At 35.8% G+C, this 18,430-nt stretch overlaps 1 protein-coding gene across 8 annotated transcripts in view; it reads right to left on the bottom strand.

Annotated features, from left to right (window-relative positions):
• The window catches only part of GABPB1 (GA binding protein transcription factor subunit beta 1), a 68,904-nt gene that overhangs the window by 12,889 nt on the left and 37,585 nt on the right, over positions 1-18,430 (bottom strand). For 5 of the 8 annotated variants that reach the window (XM_015063462.3, XM_027067231.2, XM_053224028.1 and 2 more), the window contains exons 2-6: positions 16,251-16,358; positions 11,750-11,917; positions 10,345-10,539; positions 8,735-8,882; positions 8,269-8,382 (exon numbers count right to left, since the gene is read on the bottom strand). In XM_015063462.3, coding sequence (XP_014918948.1) covers positions 8,269-8,382; positions 8,735-8,882; positions 10,345-10,539; positions 11,750-11,917; positions 16,251-16,358 — 733 coding nt within the window. The remainder of the gene's footprint in view (positions 1-8,268; positions 8,383-8,734; positions 8,883-10,344; positions 10,540-11,749; positions 11,918-16,250; positions 16,359-18,430) is intronic. The other 3 variants (XM_027067232.2, XM_027067233.2, XM_053224031.1) reach the window with 1 other exon arrangement.

Genomic DNA, 18,430 nt, shown 5'->3' with positions numbered 1-18,430 from the left:
CACTATGTTCTTAATACAGGCTCAGAGAGGATTCTGACATCTGAAAGCAGCACCCCTGGCCTTGCTTGGGTAAAGAAATCACAAGTTAATGCTGCCAAAATCCTTTCCCACAGGTAATCCTATGCCGAACTACTGATCCCAAACAACATACACAGGAACATTCATAGCAGCTTTACTCACAATAGTCAAAAACTTGAAACCAACCAGATATCCATCAAAAGCAGAATGGATAAAAAGACTGTGGTAGATTCATGCACTGGAATACTACACAGCAATTAAAATCACTAAATGCAAAACATGGATAAATGTGACAAAAACCATGCTCAGTGATATAAATCAGATACAAAATATATACTGTGGAATTTAAGAAACAACAAATGAACATAGGGGAAGGAAAAAACAAAAAAAAAGAGAGGGAGGCAAACCATAAGAGACTCCTAACTTGAGGGATCAAACTGAGGGTTGCCGGAGAGAGGTGGGTGGGGGATGGGCTAGATGGGGGGATGGGTAATAAGAAGGGCACTTATGATGAGCATTGGGTGTTGTATGTAAGTGTTGAATCACTAAATTCCACTCCTGAAACCAGCATTACACTATCTGGTAACTAGAATTTAAATTAAAACTTGAAACATGAAAAAAATAAAAATTAAAGTTAAATGAGAAAAGAGCCGAGCCCAAATTAGGACAACCGCCTGGTACACAATGTTAAGAAGAGAATTTTCCAGGAAAGGAATATTTGATGAAGGGTTATATATATTTATCATAAGGAAGGATACTCCATAAAGCTACAGACTTTATCTTATGTTTTTCATACAGGCAAGGCTCTGTGACTTTAATCTTATGGGATCCAAGGGGATTGTTTTTTTTCCTTTATGCTTGGAATGCTCCTTTTTGGTTATTGTTTTTTAATGAAGCAGATGTACAATGTGTGATTGAGGCAGAAATAGAGCCCATGATTTGAGATTTTTCTCAGTCATTTTGACATCAGCAAATGTTAAAGTATAGCTTCCTTGACAGTCTAGGAAGAGGCACTACATACATTAAAAGTTGAAAATTTCCTTTACCACTGGAGCCTGTTAGACATGTTGAGTCCCACACTGACCTTACAAGTCCCTACCTGTGGCCACAATAATTGGTACAATCCACCATGAACCTGGAGTAGAACCCAGGGTTCTGGCTTTGAAGTCTGAGCGGCCAAGCCCACACTCCTCCCCTGCTTTGGATTTTGTGCTGTGTGGTCTTCCGGATTACTGCACTGGACCAGTGTGTAGGGTGCACCAGCCAGGCCAGCAGGCCACATCCCCAGGTCTGTGGGGTGTGCAGCACCATCCTACTGCCACAACGAGGGAAAGGTGGTGTGAGAAAGGGAAAACTGCCTGCCGTGCTCACTTTTTTAGGTCTCGATTTCCTTACGGAGCCACTGCAAGCATGTAATAAAACTTTGGGTTTTTTTCTCCTTTTAATCGTGCTCATATAAACTTAATTCTTACTCCAGCTGGAAGACCCTAAGGGGTAGAAAAGAATTTTCCCCTCCCTTCTCCTACATGGTATTTTAAGTTCATCAAAATATACAATACTACTTTAAGACTGATGATCCCCAGAGGGGAAATAGATTGGGGCACAGCAAAATGGGTAAAGGGGGTCAGTTTTATAGTGATGGGTGGTAACTAGCCTTTTGGCAGTGATCACTCTGTGGTGTTTACAGATGTTGAACTATAATGTTGTACACTTGCAACATTTATAAAGTTATATCCCAGTATTACCTCAATAATAAAAAAAATAGATAATACTGTTTTAAAACTCAACAACACAGTTTGGATCAGTCTTTTTTTTTACTTTTTTTTTTAAATGTTGATTTATTTTTGAGAGAGAGAGAGAAACAGGAGCACGAGTGGGGGAGGGGCAGAGAGAGGGAGACACAGAATCAGAAGCAGGCTCCAGGCTCTGACCTGTCAGCACAGCGCCTGACATGGGGCTTGAACCCACAAACTGTGAGATCATGACCTGAGCTGAAGTCGGACGCTTAACTGACTGAGCCATCCAGGTGCCCCTGGATCAGTCTTTATAAATTCTAAGAGTTGCTCAAAAAGCTCTGACAAACCTAAGGCTAAGGCTATACTATGCAAAAAGAGTAATGATTCACATTATGTGGCTATCAAGCAACTGAAATGTGGCGGTCTGAAGTGAGATGCTACTGTTAGTACGAAATTCACACTAAATCTCAAAGACAGTATGAAAAAAAGAAAGTAATATATCTTACTAATAATTTTTATTGATTTCTTATAGAAATATTTTGGATATTTTGGGTTAAATAAAATATATTATTTAAAAAACAAAAATATATACTGTGTACTTCCCATTTTTGAACTAAACAGTGATTACACAGGAGTAATCACTTTGAGATAATTCAATAAACTGTAAACTTATGATATATGCACTTTTCTGTATGCATATTACATTTCAATAAAGAAGCATCAAAAGGAAAAATGACACTAATGGATTACAACACAATGAATCTTTAAAAATCCGTTTCTCCTTCATGAAAAAGGAGGAAAGGGAGAAAGAAGAAATATCTTGATAGAAGAATGACATCTAATTAACAAAATAAGAAAAATTATCATTGTAACATCAATGTAATAATTGACTCAAGCAAGGATCACTAACGGATGTTAAAACCACTGAAATGTTCTGAGAAACAAGATATTCATATGTTCTCAAAGTATCAAACCGAAGATTAGTAAGAGGAAAATGTGCCTATAAGGACCTGGCAGTAACCACTCTCACCAAGTGGTCATTATCAGGATGGCCTGACATGTACCTCCTGACATGATGCAATGGGAGATTACAAAATATCACTTGTGTTCTTCCTGGAAATGTTTGACCTGCATCTACTTATTAAGAAACAAATGAATCCGGAATGTGAATGATCTTCCAGACAATGGGCATAGACTCTACAAGGATTTCAAAGTCAAAAAGAAAATGGAGGGGCACCTGGCTGGCTCAGGTGGTTGTTCAGGTCATGAACTTGTGGTTAGTAATTTCGAGGCCCAAATCGAGCTCTGTGCTGACAGCTCAAAGCCTGGAACCTACTTCAGATTCTGTGTCTCCTTATCTCTCTGCCCCTCTCCCACTAGCGTTCTGTCTCTGTCTCTCTCTCTCAAAAATAAACATTAAAAAAAAAAAAAGAAAGAAAAGGGAGGCAGCAGGACTGTCCTAGGTTTGGGGAGACTAAAGAGACACAACAACCAAATACAATATGTGAACTTTGGATTCTGGAGGAAAATAAACAAACACTTACAAAGGACATTTTGGCGACAACTGAGAAAACTTGAATGTGGACCGCATGTCAGATAATGTTACTAAATTAATGTTGATGTTTTTAGGAAATATAATGGAGCTATGAATATGTAGCAGGCTATCCTTGTTCTTGGGAGATATATGATGAAGTATTTAAAGGTGAAGTGTCATGGTATCTGCAGCCTACTTTCAGATAATGTGGTAAAATAAAAGTGTGTGTGTGTGTGTGTGTGTGTACACATGCAAGTGTGGCAAGATTTTAACAGTTGGTGAGTACAGGTGAAAGATACAAAGTTTATCCCCCGATTTTTCTATGGGTTTGAAAACTGTCAACCTAAAAACTGTTCTAACATAACTAATTCTGAAAAGAGAAATCACATAAAAACTATTCCTTAACGATACAGGGTTTTTTCATGTATTATTTGAGGCAACACTTTATAAAAAGAGTAATTAAATAAAACCATTCTCTCCTGAAGTCGTGTTACCTACCATTCAGATGCAGAGTTGCTCTAAAACATGCTAAGTTGCTACCAACTCCCAGTAGAACATCATGGGTTATCAATGAGCTCCTTTTTTAGAAAAGGCAAGGTAAGTTATTGGGACCCCAGTTTTCAAAGATGTACTCATGGCAGGGTGACAGACTTGGCTGCCACCCTGTTACTCTGTTACTTGGTATTCAAGGGTCACGATACAAACTGCAGAAGATAATACTGAAAACACAAAAAACCTTTATGTTTTGAGTTCTCTCATTTTTGTTTCTCTTAAACTATAATTAGGCTTTATCACCAAGCACTTAAGAAAATTTCAGGAAGAGAATTATAAAATGAAATGTAGGCCATAGTAATATATTCAAAAGAACAACTACTAAGGTTTTCAAACACATTAACTATTGCTTTGATTTTAAAAAAAAAATATATCCATATGAAAAAGAAATGTTCACTCTGGTTGAATGCTAACTACAAGTAGTAAATGCTTTAAAGCATAATCATCTCTAAGAAATTTCTGAGATCACACACAATCAAGGCACAATTCAAGAACTTTCATCTTTGCACTATTCGCAATGACTGTCATTAAAATAATAGAGTTCCTCCCTTTCATCTGAAAAGTTTTCTTTTTTAAGTTGTACTATAGTAAGGAATTTAAGAAAAAATTATAAGAAAACCAATTACGTAAGAAGACAAAGTGTCCCTCAGAAACCCTATGAACAACACAATAGTGAAATGTTGAAACATGTAAGAATAAAAGAGAAACCCTAAAACTTTAAGAGTGTTAATTAAAATACATACAGGGGCACCTGGGTGGCTCAGTTGGTTGAGCATCTGACCTTGGCTCAAGTCATGATCTCACGGTTTGTGACTTTAAGCCCCACATCCGGCTCTCTGCTGTCAGTGCAGAACCCACTTCAGATCCTCTGTCTCCCCACCCCCCACCTCTGCCCCTCCTCCACTTACACTCTCCCAAAAATAAATAAATCTAAAAAAAATAAATACATACATACACACACCTCTAAATGTCAAAACATCTCTAAAGGATAAAAAAAATTAGTGTAATATTTACTGGTCTAAATCAAAAGTCAGATTGTTATATACAAAGAGAGCCTAGATAACCTGCAGCATCTTTGAAAATATCTGAGATCTCTTGTTCAACAAAACTTCTTAATTATAACACCATAAAAGCCTAATAAGACAGAGAAAAACCCATTTGTAAGATGTTCTAGGGATTGAAAATTCTACATATAAATATTTCAACACTAGAAACTATGCTCACTAAAAACATTTCAAAGGTATTGTGCTTACAATTGAACCTGAAATTAAAAACAAAAAAGCAAAACCAAAACAATCTTATAAAGTCCAGTAACTTATCCCTTAAAGCCAATTAATTCACTTTTACAGATCTAGTTTAGGAACAGCAAAAAAACAATGTGCAAAGGGGACCTGATTCAAATTTCACTCTTAGGAGAAAGGAAGAAAAGAGCTATCAGGTGCATTATACCTCTAGAAAAACATCTTAATAAAAATGAACAGAAGTTGCTCTAAAGAAAAAAAGAAGGGTGGTCATAGATGTCTATTTAATCAAGAGATTATGTAGTTGGGCTGCAAAAAAGAATAAGGCTAAGCAAAGCAAAATCAATATAGGACCTCAGGCTACAGCCAGAAATTAGTGTTTCATGAAAGAGTTTATTTTAAAAGGACCAGACAAACTACACTACAGCTGTAAGGCCTACATCCAACCAATCAAAACTTCCAATTCTACATCCCAAATAATTCTCAAATCTATTTGCTTCTTATCTCTTTGCCAAATCCTAACCCATGCTACCATTATCTCTTCCCCAGCTGACTGCATTAGACTCCTAACTGAACTTCCTTTCAGAGTCTGCCAAAGTAATAATCACTTTAAAGGTCCTTTATTTATTTTTTTTAAGTTTATTGATCCATTCTTAGAGAAAAAGAGAGAGAGAAAGAGAGCATGCAGCATGGAGAGGGGGAAGGGGCAGAGAGAGAAAGAGAAAAAGAATCCCAAGCAGGCTCCATGTTGTCACCACAGAGCCTGACGCAGGGCTCGAACCCACAAACAGTGAGACCATGACCTAGGCCGAAATCAAGAGTCAGATGCTTAACCAATTGAGCCATCTATGTGTCCCAAAAGTCCTTTATAATCTTACTTTCAACCACCAGGAGTTACTCTCCCATTTGCGGGGCTTAGCCACACTGGCCTCTGAAGTCCCCTTTCAAGCTCTTTCCTGCCTCAAAAGCTTTACATGTGTCCTCTCCCTCAAATACTCTTCCCCCAATGTTTGCTTACTAATTCCTACTTAATCTTTAGTTTAAATATCTCCTTCTAGGAAGATTCTCTGACCCACCAGACTAGGTTAAAATCCTGCATTCTTTGTATGTACCACTAATGACAGTTATTTTATCTGTTTAATATCTTGTTCTACCAAAAGACTACATGTTCCATAAAGGTTGGGATTGTATCTGATCATTTACCATTTTCTCTCTAGCACCAAGCAGAGTAATGCGGTCAAAAGAGATGTTCAACAAAAACCTGTTCAATGCATGAATAAATATTTTCTCATTAAAAATGAATGGCTGTTTATAAACAAGTGGAAATTTGAGCACAAGAACAGTTTTCAGTGTCCATCACAAAACATGATCTATCCCTCCATGAATTTTTATTGTTTGTACATTTTTGTTTTGTTTTAAAGCAGAGAGAAAGAGGGAGTGAGGATGTGAGTTGCCTGAAGTTTTGATTTTTTTAATAGAAAATACCTATAAGAGTGGCTTGTAAGCTTTGGTAGAAAGACAGGATAATATAGCTGCCTCTGCTTATTAACAAATACAGCATACTACATGGCGGTGGTTTTCTTCATGGGGCAAAAGGCAGCTGCAACCTCCAAAAGAAAACCTTTTCACTTTTTTGTATCTTCATTTTGGAATAATTTCCAAAATGGAATGAACTGGAATGGAGTTCTTATCTACCTAAATCCCTAAATCTCCATCCATTAAAGAAGGACAGAGGAGCAAAACACTCCTCTGCTTCAACAGACACACCTCAGGAGTAAAAGCAAGAATGGTGATGCGTTTGTTTGATATAAGAGAAAATGATAATCACAGAAATAGTTATTCCTATCACAAGCCAAATTATAAACATTCTAGAAGAGACAAGTCCACTGATCACCAAAAAAATGCAGTATATTATAGTTGTCACAGACATACATACAACCTGGGAATCAATCAGACCCTGAGCACAGAACTTTTTTACCACTTAATGACCATGCTATTTAGGGCAAAATTATTTAATCTCATGAATCTCAGTTTCATCATATATAAAATGCAAGCACTACTTTATTTCCCAGATCCTAACTAGGATGTCCTTGAAAAAAAGTACACATAAACATTTCCTAAAATAATCGAGATGAGTCTGACAATTGATGTTAAAAGAAATTGAACAGTCAAGAAATAATTAGCCTGAGCATGTAGAAATTAAGTGGTGAGAAGATATTTCTTTATCTGATTTCACACCTCAGCTGAGTTATTTACACTGGTGGCAATGTACTCACCTGAACTTTAACTTAATTCAAGCTCTTAAAATATCTTCAGAAAGATTCCACTATGATGTAGCATTAAAATGAAAAACTGCGCTCAGAAGATTGTACGCCACATGCAATAAAAGTCAACTGAAATTCCTAATCTCTCAGACTAGACCATATATAACATTTTCAAAAGTAGAAGTTAGAGAAGTTGGTATGACTAATTCATGGAGCCAAATATCTAAGTGTCGAAATTTCAGATGACCTTCAAGAATACCTGCTTAATTTTCAGAGATACATACTTTCAGACAAAAAATTTAAAGTTTAACCAAATAGAAACCACCAATGAAATTAATCTTCTTTGCTATGCTTATGCAATGACAAAGATGCTAAGGAGATCTAGGTATAGGCTATAAAAGCAGCATATCAACAGGGATTCTGAAAAATCTTAAGACTCCCAAATAAAAAGGTGTAGATTCAAACATTGATTATGAAGCTGAAACTGGAGAATAGATAAATGTTTATAAGCACTAGTTAGTAAAAAAAGAGAGAAAGAGAAGAGAGAGGTAGGTACATTTTTCCCCCTGAAAAAAATACACCTTTCAATCAGAACACCATAATGAGTCAAATCCAGTAATGAAGACCTTCAAGCTTTTGGGTGAGGATTCAATGAGATCATAAGTAAAACATTTACCATGGTGCACAGCATACACAGTAAGCATTCAATGATCTGTTGTTATTTTTATTATTGATCACAATTTGAAAACACACTAATTTAAATAATGAATGACAACAAATTATACCCCCCTACCCTGGCCCCCTGCCTTCACATGGCCATAATCTGAAATCTGCTCACTTTAGCCCTTTATATTATCTTCCTAGCCTTGTAAATATTTGAGTCTCCAACCTTTTAATGTACGCATTTGACTTGTTTTTCTAACCTGGAGTTTCTGAAGAATTGGACAATGGAGCAGATGCTTCAGCTAAGGCAGCTAACGTAGCTAATACTGATGTGGAGGAGTTTCCAAACTGAACAGCTGATACACCTGTTTCATCTACGAGAAAAGAGAAAATAGATTTAAAATTTTTTTAATTTTAAAGGAGCTTAATTCTACTGCATTTTTCTGATATTCTATTTTGCTTTATTCAATTCTTAAAAGAAGCTTGGATAATAGTTTTGTGAAAAACAAGCTTTGATAGCATTAGTTTTTGAAAGATAATATTGTAGCTCATTTTGCAATATCATCTTTCTTGATATTGTCTCATAAAAATCTTTTTTTGCCAATACGAAAGAAAACCAAGTGACTGATATAATCTTACCCTCATTCTCCAACAGTCCTTTCATAAAAGGAGGAACACCTACTAAAGCATAAAATCCCAACAGCTATCCTATATGCATCTCAATACCTGTTGCCTTGGATGAATTTTCTGAAGATACCAGACCTGTTAGGTTCACCACCCCTCCAGGTCCGATGATAAACTGTGGTGTGGCAGCATGTATCGTCACAGTGTCAGGACTCTCAGGGTTTGTGTTGATTTGGTTCTGCATAGCAATCTAGGGGCCAAATCAACACAGTGTTTTCAGAATTACAACCAGAACATAGGGCACAGATTCTCAATTCAGTACAAACACAAAGGAAATTCTAAAATTTAAGAAGAATCCTATAATACAAATGAAAATCTTTGTATACAGTCTACTGAGAGCATAGTGGTAAATCAGAGACAGGAATTTACATCCTAATTCCCTATTAGGTAAAGCAGTAAAATCCCATGAGAAAAGAATATCTGAAAGGCTTTTATAGAACACAGTTGGATATTTTGCTGCCCTGTGGCTATAGAAATTATATTACTTAAATTATTTCCTCTACTATATTCAGCAATATATAACACTATACATATAAAGCATGTCCTTCGCAGGGCACTTGTTATGATGAGCACTGGGTGTTTTACGTAAGTGAATGAATCATTGAATTCTACTCCTGAAACCAATATTGCACTGGATGTTAATTAAATATAATTTAAATAAAAATTTGAAGGGAAAAAATAAATAAAGCATGTCCTCCCCAATTAATTCTTTTCTATCTTCAACCCTGGCCCCCAAATTGCACTCCTAGGAGTAAAAGAATTCCAAGAGGCACCACAAAATTCATCTTCCTGAACATATACCATCTTTTCAGTAGAGTCAGAAGTGTCTTAAAGAAAAGTTCTACTGGGAAGGAGAACAAGAAGATAGGCAAGAGGTTCTGAGTAAAGATAATTTACATCAATGTTGTGTAGCTAAAGAAAAGAGAGGTAATACTGGTTATTTAAAAAACCTGTCTCAGGGCTCCTGGGTGGCTCAGTCGGGTAAGCACCCAACTTTAGCTCTGGTTGTGCTCTCAAAAGTTCATGAGTTCGAGCCACATGTCGGGTTCTGTGCTGACAGCTCAGAGCCTGGAGCCTGCTTCAGATTCTGTGTCTCCTTCTCTCTGCTCCTCCCCCATTTGTGCTTGGTCTCTCTCTCTCTCTCTCTCTCTCTCTCTTAATCTCTCTCTCAAAAATAAACATGAAAAAAAAAAAAAAAAACCTTGCCCAAAAGCCATAAGTAACTAGGCTCATAAACAGATTTTTTTTTGAGGATGATGAAAAATAAAAGAAACCAATCAAAATTATAAAGACTGCATCAATTACTCAGAGGGCAATGTTATAGTTGCTAAAGAAAACTTTTAGTGGAAGTTTAACATATTTTGAAAAACCACACTGTATCCAAATATGCAACAAAAATAATTAATAGAATAAAATGTCTAGAAGGGGAATTCAGGAACTTAAAAACACAGAAACACCTTATTTAATCTTCTAATGTTACATGTAAAGACTATGGTCTCAGAAAAATGAATAGCAATGAACAAAGAGTAAGTGAAAGAGGAAAGGACTGTCCAAAATAACGAAATCCAAAATGAAAAGCTAAGAAGCTAAATAGCTCAAATCACCCCAAGACAGAGATCCTTTTATTTTCTCAAATTAAAGCCAAAGGTTACCTGTAATATCTCTGCCAAATCTTCATTCCCGTTGTCTATTGAAATATCAAATGCAGTTTTACAAAATTTACTTTGCGTGTGTACATCAGCACCATATTTGATTAAAAGTTCTACCACCTCTTGATGATTGTGTTCTGTGGCCCAGTGCAGAGCTGTCATCTTCAACATGTCCTTTGCATTAACATCAGCACCATGCTATAAATATATTGCAAAATAAGATATTTCTACAATATGAAATATAAAGAATTCCAAATAGGAAAATACTAGCCACTATGCTTTAAAGCAATAATGTGCTACTAACATGATCGGCTATTTTTTGTGTTGAATAATCTGTATGTTCCACAGATCTCCACACATCTGTCACTTAATCAGTTTTCTATCATGCTAACTTTGCCAACTATTTTCCTTCTAATTTCTTAAGAGTGCAGCAATGATTTTTTCACTCACCCAGAGGTGAACATCATGACATAAAATGGCATAAGAAGTGAAGGACCACTATGAGCACTCCTCCAAAACCCTCTTTAATTCTACTCCCTTATTTATACAGAGATAGCCTCTGCTTTCAAAACCAGTATAATATAAATAATAAAAGGAGCTATCCTTTTATATAAATAAAATATATATATAATATATATAATATACAAATATAAAATATATATATATTTATATATAAATAAAATAAAATATATCCTTTATAGAAATAAAAAAGGAGCTATCAGGGATGTACTGTCCAATGTGGCAGCCACTACACACATGTGGTTAAGCACATGAAATATGGCTAGTCCCAATCGAAATGTACTAAGTATGTAAACACACACTGGAATTCAAAGACTTAACACCAAAAAAAAAAGGATGTAAAATATCTCATTAACAATTTTTACATTGACTTCATGTTGAAATGACAATATTTATATATATGAGGTTTAATAAAATATAATATTAAAATTAGTTTTTACTTTTTTAATGTAGGTAATAGAAAATCTAGAATTACATGTGTTCACATTTGTGGCTTACATATTGTATGTCTTTTGGGTAAGTTGATCTAAAGGCTATAATAAAAATCCTTATTTGTATTATTTATTTGTTAATCAAGCCTTATGTTTCCTTCCATATTTTAACTGTGTCAAGTCAGACAAAGCCATAGTCCCTCATCATAATGGAAACCAAGGTCTCAGAAATCAACTGTCTGACTTAACTAAGAACATACCTAGAGGAAGTTCTTCTTCTCCCACAAAGAAAGCTTTAAGATAATTTTCATTTGATGGAATTACATACAAAAAAAATGAGGTAACATAGAAAAAAAAAGTAGATATTTAATAAAACTAGTTCCCTTCTCCCTCTTACAAAACCATAAATCCTTTGAAGGCTTACTTTCAAAAGCAAAGTGCAAAAAGAGAACACATACCTTAAGCAAAACCTCTACTATGCTGGCATGGCCCTCAGAAGCTGCCATATGTAATGGCGTTCGGTCCACTTTGGTTCTCGCATCCCTACTTACACCAGCTCGGAGTAGTACTTCTGTGGTGGAGTAATGCCCATACTGTGCTGCCAGATGAAGTGGAGAGGTTCCCAGCTATACCGCAAGAAAAAAAAATCCACATTTATAATTGTGGTTTGTTTTTTTATATTTATTTTTGAGAGAGAGCGAGTGAGACAGAGAGAGAGAGAGTGAGCAGGGGAGGGGCAAAGAGAGAGGGAAACACAGAATCCGAAGCAGGCTCCAGGCTCTGAGCTGCCAGCACAGAGCCCAACACAGGGCTTGAACTCACGGACCACGAGATCATGACCTGAGCCAAAGTCAGGCACTTAACTGACCGAGCCACCCAGGCTCCCCTATAACCGTTTTTAACACACTTCTATTACTACCTTCTAGTTTATATTTTCTGTTTACATAGCAAACAGATTATATTATCTGTTTACAGAGTAACTCAAAACTCAAGAAAATAATTTATGCTTACCACATATTCGTCCTAGAGGAATTCCCACACATTTCTCAATGAGGAAGAAAAGTCAGTATTTTATTTAATTCAAACTTGCTTTTTTATTTTTTAACAGATAAATAGCATGAACAAAATTAATTTCATCATAAATTAGAGATAATTAGGGTTTGAGAAATTTTTCTAAGTACTGGAATGTTTTCCCCATATCAGTCACACAAAACTAATTTTCATCTATGAAATTCATATCAAATAAATATAATAGTGTAGATTTTGCATTAAATTGTTTTTGAAGGACTTAAAAAAATAAATTTATTAAAGCAACTCAGTGATCTTTTTAAAGAAGTTCATATAATCATTTTTCAAGGGAAAAACCTGCTGAGGTATACTTGCCAAAGGTGAGTCAGGACAGACCCAAAACAGAGCCCAGTTCTCCTGAAACTCTTGCATGTGGTATAGCCACTATAATAACATTAAATTCACAGTATGCAGGGGAAGTAGTAAAATGTAAGTTAGGAAGAACCTTATCAGAGGCATATACTTTAATAGGTGAAAGTCAGAATTAAGTTACACACATTTAGAGGCATAGAAAGTCCCTATTAACTCTGATTACCAAAGGCACTGATGTTCCAAAGAACCAAGATAGTTCACTAGAACATGAAATTTGTTAAGATCACTACTATAATAATAGCAAGTAAGATTTCTGTTAAAGCACTTTCCATGGCAAGCACTATTCAAGAGTTTCTTTGGGGAACATTCTTTTTTTATTTTTATTTTTATTTTTAGAAAGAGAGAGAGAGCATGCACACGAGTGGGTACAGGAGCAGAGAGGGAAAGAGAATCCCAAGCAGGATTCAGTGTGAAGCCAGACGTGGGGCTCAATCCCTCAATCCTGGGATCATGACTTGAGCTGAAATCAAGAGTCAGGCGCTCAACTGACTGAGCCACCCGGGTACCCCAATTTGGGAAGTATTCTCGTAAGTTCAATTGCTGCATCATAGATCATGTACATGTTCAAATTTACTAGGAACTGCCAAACTGTCCTCCACAGTGTTTATAGCAATTTACACATATCCTCACCAATGTCTGAGACTGCTAAGCTTTTTTTGGCAAATCTGGTAGATATGCAATAGCATTTCATGATTTTACTTTGTATTTGCCCAATTATTAATGTAGTTGAGCATCTTTTCACATTTATTGGTCATTTGAACTTTCTCTTTCATTTGCCCGTAACAAGTCATTTGCCCAGTCTTCTTTGCCTTGTGTGTCTTTTTTATTGCTGTCATGGGAATTCATTATGTGTTATTGATACTAACCCTTGTTAAGATCCTTTTGTCTGGGGGTGCCTGGGTGCCTCAGTTGGTTGAATCTGACTCTTGATTTCAGCTCAGGTCATGATCTGACAATTCGTGGGTTCGAGTCCCACATCAGGCTCCACGCTGACAGTGTGGAGCTTGCTTGGTATTCTCTCTCCCTTTCTCTCTGCTCCTCCCCTACTCCCATGCATGCACCCACTCTATCTCCCTCAAAAATAAACATAAAAAAATTTTTTTTCTAAGATCCTTTTGTCTTGATACACTATAGTATCACTATGATATGTTTAGATATAGATTTTTTTTTAATTGTTCCTCCTACAGATTAGCTGGGCTACTTGAATCTGAGCTGCTCTCTTTCACCAGTTCTGGAAAAAATCCCACCCATTATCTCTTAAAATTATTTCATACCTCTTCTCACTATCCTTGTGGATTTTTTTATTAGATACATTAGACTTTCGCATACCACCTTCATGACTTCTGAGATCTTAAATTTTCTATTTTTCTGTATTCTGTATTCTATTCTGTATTCTGTATTCTATTTTTTTTCATACTTTTCAGTTTATTAACTTTCTCTTTAGCTGTTCCTAATCTATTAAAATCTTATCTAGAGGGGCACCTGGGTGGCTCAGTTGGTTAACTACCTGACTTCAACTCAGATCATGATCTCATGGTTTGTCGGTTCAAGCCCCACGTCAGGCTCTGTGCTGACAGCTTGGAGCTTGAAGCCTGTTTCAGATTCTGTGTCTTCCTCTCTCTCTGCCTCTCCTTCACTCCTACTCTGTCTCTCTCTCTCTCTCTCTCTCTCAAAATAAACATTAAAAAATTATTTTAAATAAAAATAAAGAAAATAAATAAAGCTCAGGTCATGATCTCACAGTTCGTGAGATAGAGCCCTGTGTCATGCTCTGCATCAGGCTCCAAGCTAACAGCACAGAGCCTGCTTGGGATTCTCTCTCTTCCTCTCTCTCTCTGCCCCCCTCCTGCCCACATGGGTGCATGCTCGCTCACACTCTCTCTCTCTCTCTCTCTCTCTCTCTCTCAAAATAAATAAATAAATAAACTTAAAATCCTTGTTAATCTGCTCTGGTGCTAGTTGTTCCAGTGAGTTATTTTCCAAGTTGCTTTGTGTCCTTGTGCATTTAGTCATTTTTGACTATTCATTTTCCTTGAAATTTCATTTGTGTATACTGTGATGAAGGTAGGTTCCCCGGGAAGAATATTAATTTGCTTCTTCCAGGAACCTGGGGTAACCTCAGTCCAAAGATTATTTTAAATTCATTTTTCAGTGTACAGTTTTTCAGAATGCACAAGAATTTATGAGTTCAGGTGACAAATGTGTCCAGGGATGGCTTGTGACTCCAAATCCTCATCAATAATTTTTTTTCTTTCCATTTGGTGACGTGTTTCAAGTCAGTTCATTTTCCTTGCAGTGCCCTAACAATAGGGCAAGGGCAGGGACAGAAGTAGGTAGGAAGAGGGAAAGGGCATTTCTGGTTTATACTTACACAGAAGGTGCATCTCTTTGGGATTCCAGAATTATGAGGAGAGGATTTCTTAGGAGGCTTCTATGAGCAGTCTCAGGTCTCTGTCTCCAGAAACCCATGCCAGTGAGGTGGGCAAACAACAGGCAAATTCACTGAGTTCAGCAAATATTCTTAGGGTCAAAATTCTCTGGATTCTGGTTGTTTGCTTAGTTTTGCAAGTTAATAATTCCTTATTTTCTAACTCATTAGTACAGTAAAGAAGATTTTTTTTAAACAGTTAATGAAAAAACGCTTTATCTTTTAGAAAGACAAATGCTGAAATATTTATGGATGAAATAAAATATTTCATAGAATTTGCTTTAAAATAATACAGAACAAAAAGTGGATGAAGTTATAGAGGAAACAAGATTCATCATTTTTTGGTATATTTGGTAATTTTTGAAGCTGGCTGAAGGGTATGCAGGGGTTGATAGATACTTGAAATATTCCATAATAAAAATTTTTTTGTTTTTAATGAAAAACAAAAAAAAGCATAGGACAAGTATACCAGAAACAACAAAATCAAAAATCTGGAATTTTTAGTTGTTCCCAGTTAGGTAGGTTAATCCAGATTCCTAACCCTTCACACTCCCAAGACCATCTCTTTTGACTTACCCCAGGAATTAAGTACAGTTATGGTTTTTATCTTCCTCACAATTGCCTTCTGTAGTTACTAGGAACATGTTCCCATTCCTTTCTTCCTCTTTGATCATGTTTGCAATAGTGTTACAAGTATCAATTGAAATATGAATATATTTCCTTTTTAGGAGCAATTATCACCTTAACCTCAATCTTTATCTGTTATTTTCTGAATTATAAATTCTACCTGTGCCATTTATCAGCTTTAAATTAAAATCCAAGCAGCTACATTTTATATTCACCCTACAATATTGAACTCCATAGTTTAAAAGAAAAACCCTTTTGTAGACAGAATATCTAGATAAGGTTGTCATATATACATGACATAAAGATACAAATCATTTCCTTTAAAAGACAGCTATAATTCTAAAACTACAAATTTGCAAAAAAAATTTTTTGTTACATATAAATACAATACTGACTTTATCTGAAAAAACTAAACAGAAGAAGAAAGAAAAAAAAAAGAGTACAACATTAAAATCATTCTTTACCCAGTCTGTAGTAAAAGGAGCTCCATTTGCCATCAAAATACGAACTTCATCATCTTGACCTGCTCGTGCCGCTTCTAAAAGCTTCTTCCCCAAATCTACCAGGGACATCTAAACAAAACAAAGATGAATTTAACATCTCTCTTCATACATTATGACATGATTATTTTTCTTGTATCTTTATTAATACCAATTCTCAAATATCCCTCTAAAAGTTTGTGAAATGGTTAATCTGCAACTACAGATCACACAAAAGCAATTTATATTTGAGTTTTTGGAACAGATATTCCCTTTTTCATTAAGTTTTTACCTAGCATAATAAAATTAGTTTGAATTCTCCAAATATAACTAGTAAACACAGATGAGGTAAGCAGCAGAGAAGGCTTGTCTAATATTTAGGAGTGATAAGAAACTGTTTTCACTGGAGTAGTTGCAGCAATAGTTTTTCATAAAAGTAAACAGAAATAAGGTACAAGATACTGTCCTCTGTAGTTGATGAAAATTAAAATAAATATATAATAACAGCTTTTTGCAATGGTAAATCAGTAGATGTACTCAGAACGTAAAAATAATACTTTGAATGATTGCACAGTCAATATACATTCAAGTTCTTCCAGAAAAGGACACAATTCACATTCAAAGAAAATGCTGAAAAGAAAGTTGAACAGTATTATCAAAAGACTACATGTCTCACTAAGAACCTAGAAAGTTAAGTATACTTCATTATGTTGTCTTCAAGATACCTGAAAACACTAATGTCACAGGCCAGAGTTGTAAAAGTGTGTGGGAGTGAGGGTGTGGAGGTAAGTGGGGAGTATATCTTCTTGAATAAGAAATACTGAAATATGTGTTAGGGAACGATCATGAAAGGGTACACAAGTGAAGAAAGATTTGAATGTATCAGAGATGCTCAAATTCAAGAGATGATAGTTCTGAGGAGAAAAAAGGTCTCAAATTCAGAAAGACTATTCAACTGGAAAGCTATTCAATGATATTATATAGTATCCTTGAGGAAAGGCAAACAGGTAGGGTTTGAGGCCTGGGAGGAAGGGAAGATACTGAATCCCTGAGATTTCCACAGGGAAAAATGTGCCCGTGTTATGAATTTGCCTCAATAAGTGAATACCCTTTGAGAATTCAGTAGTCAAGGGGAAAGAAGTTCTAAGAAGGGGATGTTAGGTTGATTAGTGTATTCTAATCTTGTATGAAGAGGTATTATTCAAGAAGGAGGAGAGAGGACTATGTATGTATGTATGTATATATGTATGTACATACATATGTACATACTTACGCGAGAAGGGAGTTGACAGAGCTTAGAGAGGTTATTTATACCAGGAAGGACAGACTTCATTACGTAATTAGAAGAGATGTTAGGGAATGTAAAAAGATTGATTAAAAGACGTCCCTTGAAAGAACAGATTTATGCTTACATTACTGTATTTTTTAGTAGATTCTACAACATGAGAATAACCAAACACAGAAGGAGTAAGCAGAAACAGGTACTAATGCTGGGAGGTTGATTAAGTGAGATGAACATGTCCAAAACAGGTATTTGTCACAAGGCAGGAAAGAACTTCTTATAATTATTCAATTTATAAGGATAAAAATAATTTAGAATATATTCCATGGTGAAGAAGAAAAACAATCACGTGAATTTATGTGTTTGATGTGGGGGGTTTTGCATGTTTTTTTGTGTGTTACATTTTCAGCCCCGAATTTCTCATTTCCTTTCTGTTTTCTTCCCATTCTCTCATACCTCGATGGAGTCACTGGAACCCAAGAGAGCTAAAGAGATTACTGATCTCTGATGAAGGATTCTTCCCAGGAAATATGTAGCAGGTGGACAGTAAAAATTTACATTACACTCAATAAGCAAAGAACCTGCAATCATTTCCTACAAAAGGCAGGGTAAGGCAAAAAGAAACTGACCTCTCTTCCAAAAAAAAAGCACAGTAAAATCTAAACTGGCCACACTAACACAGTGACTCCACTTGTATCACCAAAACTTAATATAAATGTGGTTTTATAATGAAATAAATCTTCACCCAAAATATACCCTTTTGAGTATGTCTACACAGGTAATATAAAATCAGTTTGAATTCATTCAGCATGCATACTTCCAGATGACTGAGACATCTGGGTATAGGGCTTTTTCTCATTTTTGGAAGCTGGGTTGTCTGCCT

The sequence above is a fragment of the Acinonyx jubatus genome, chromosome B3, assembly GCF_027475565.1.
Source record: "Acinonyx jubatus isolate Ajub_Pintada_27869175 chromosome B3, VMU_Ajub_asm_v1.0, whole genome shotgun sequence".
Taxonomy (NCBI): Eukaryota; Metazoa; Chordata; class Mammalia; order Carnivora; family Felidae; genus Acinonyx; species Acinonyx jubatus.
Note: the sequence above shows the minus strand (reverse complement) of the source record. Positions and strands in the feature narration are given on the sequence as shown.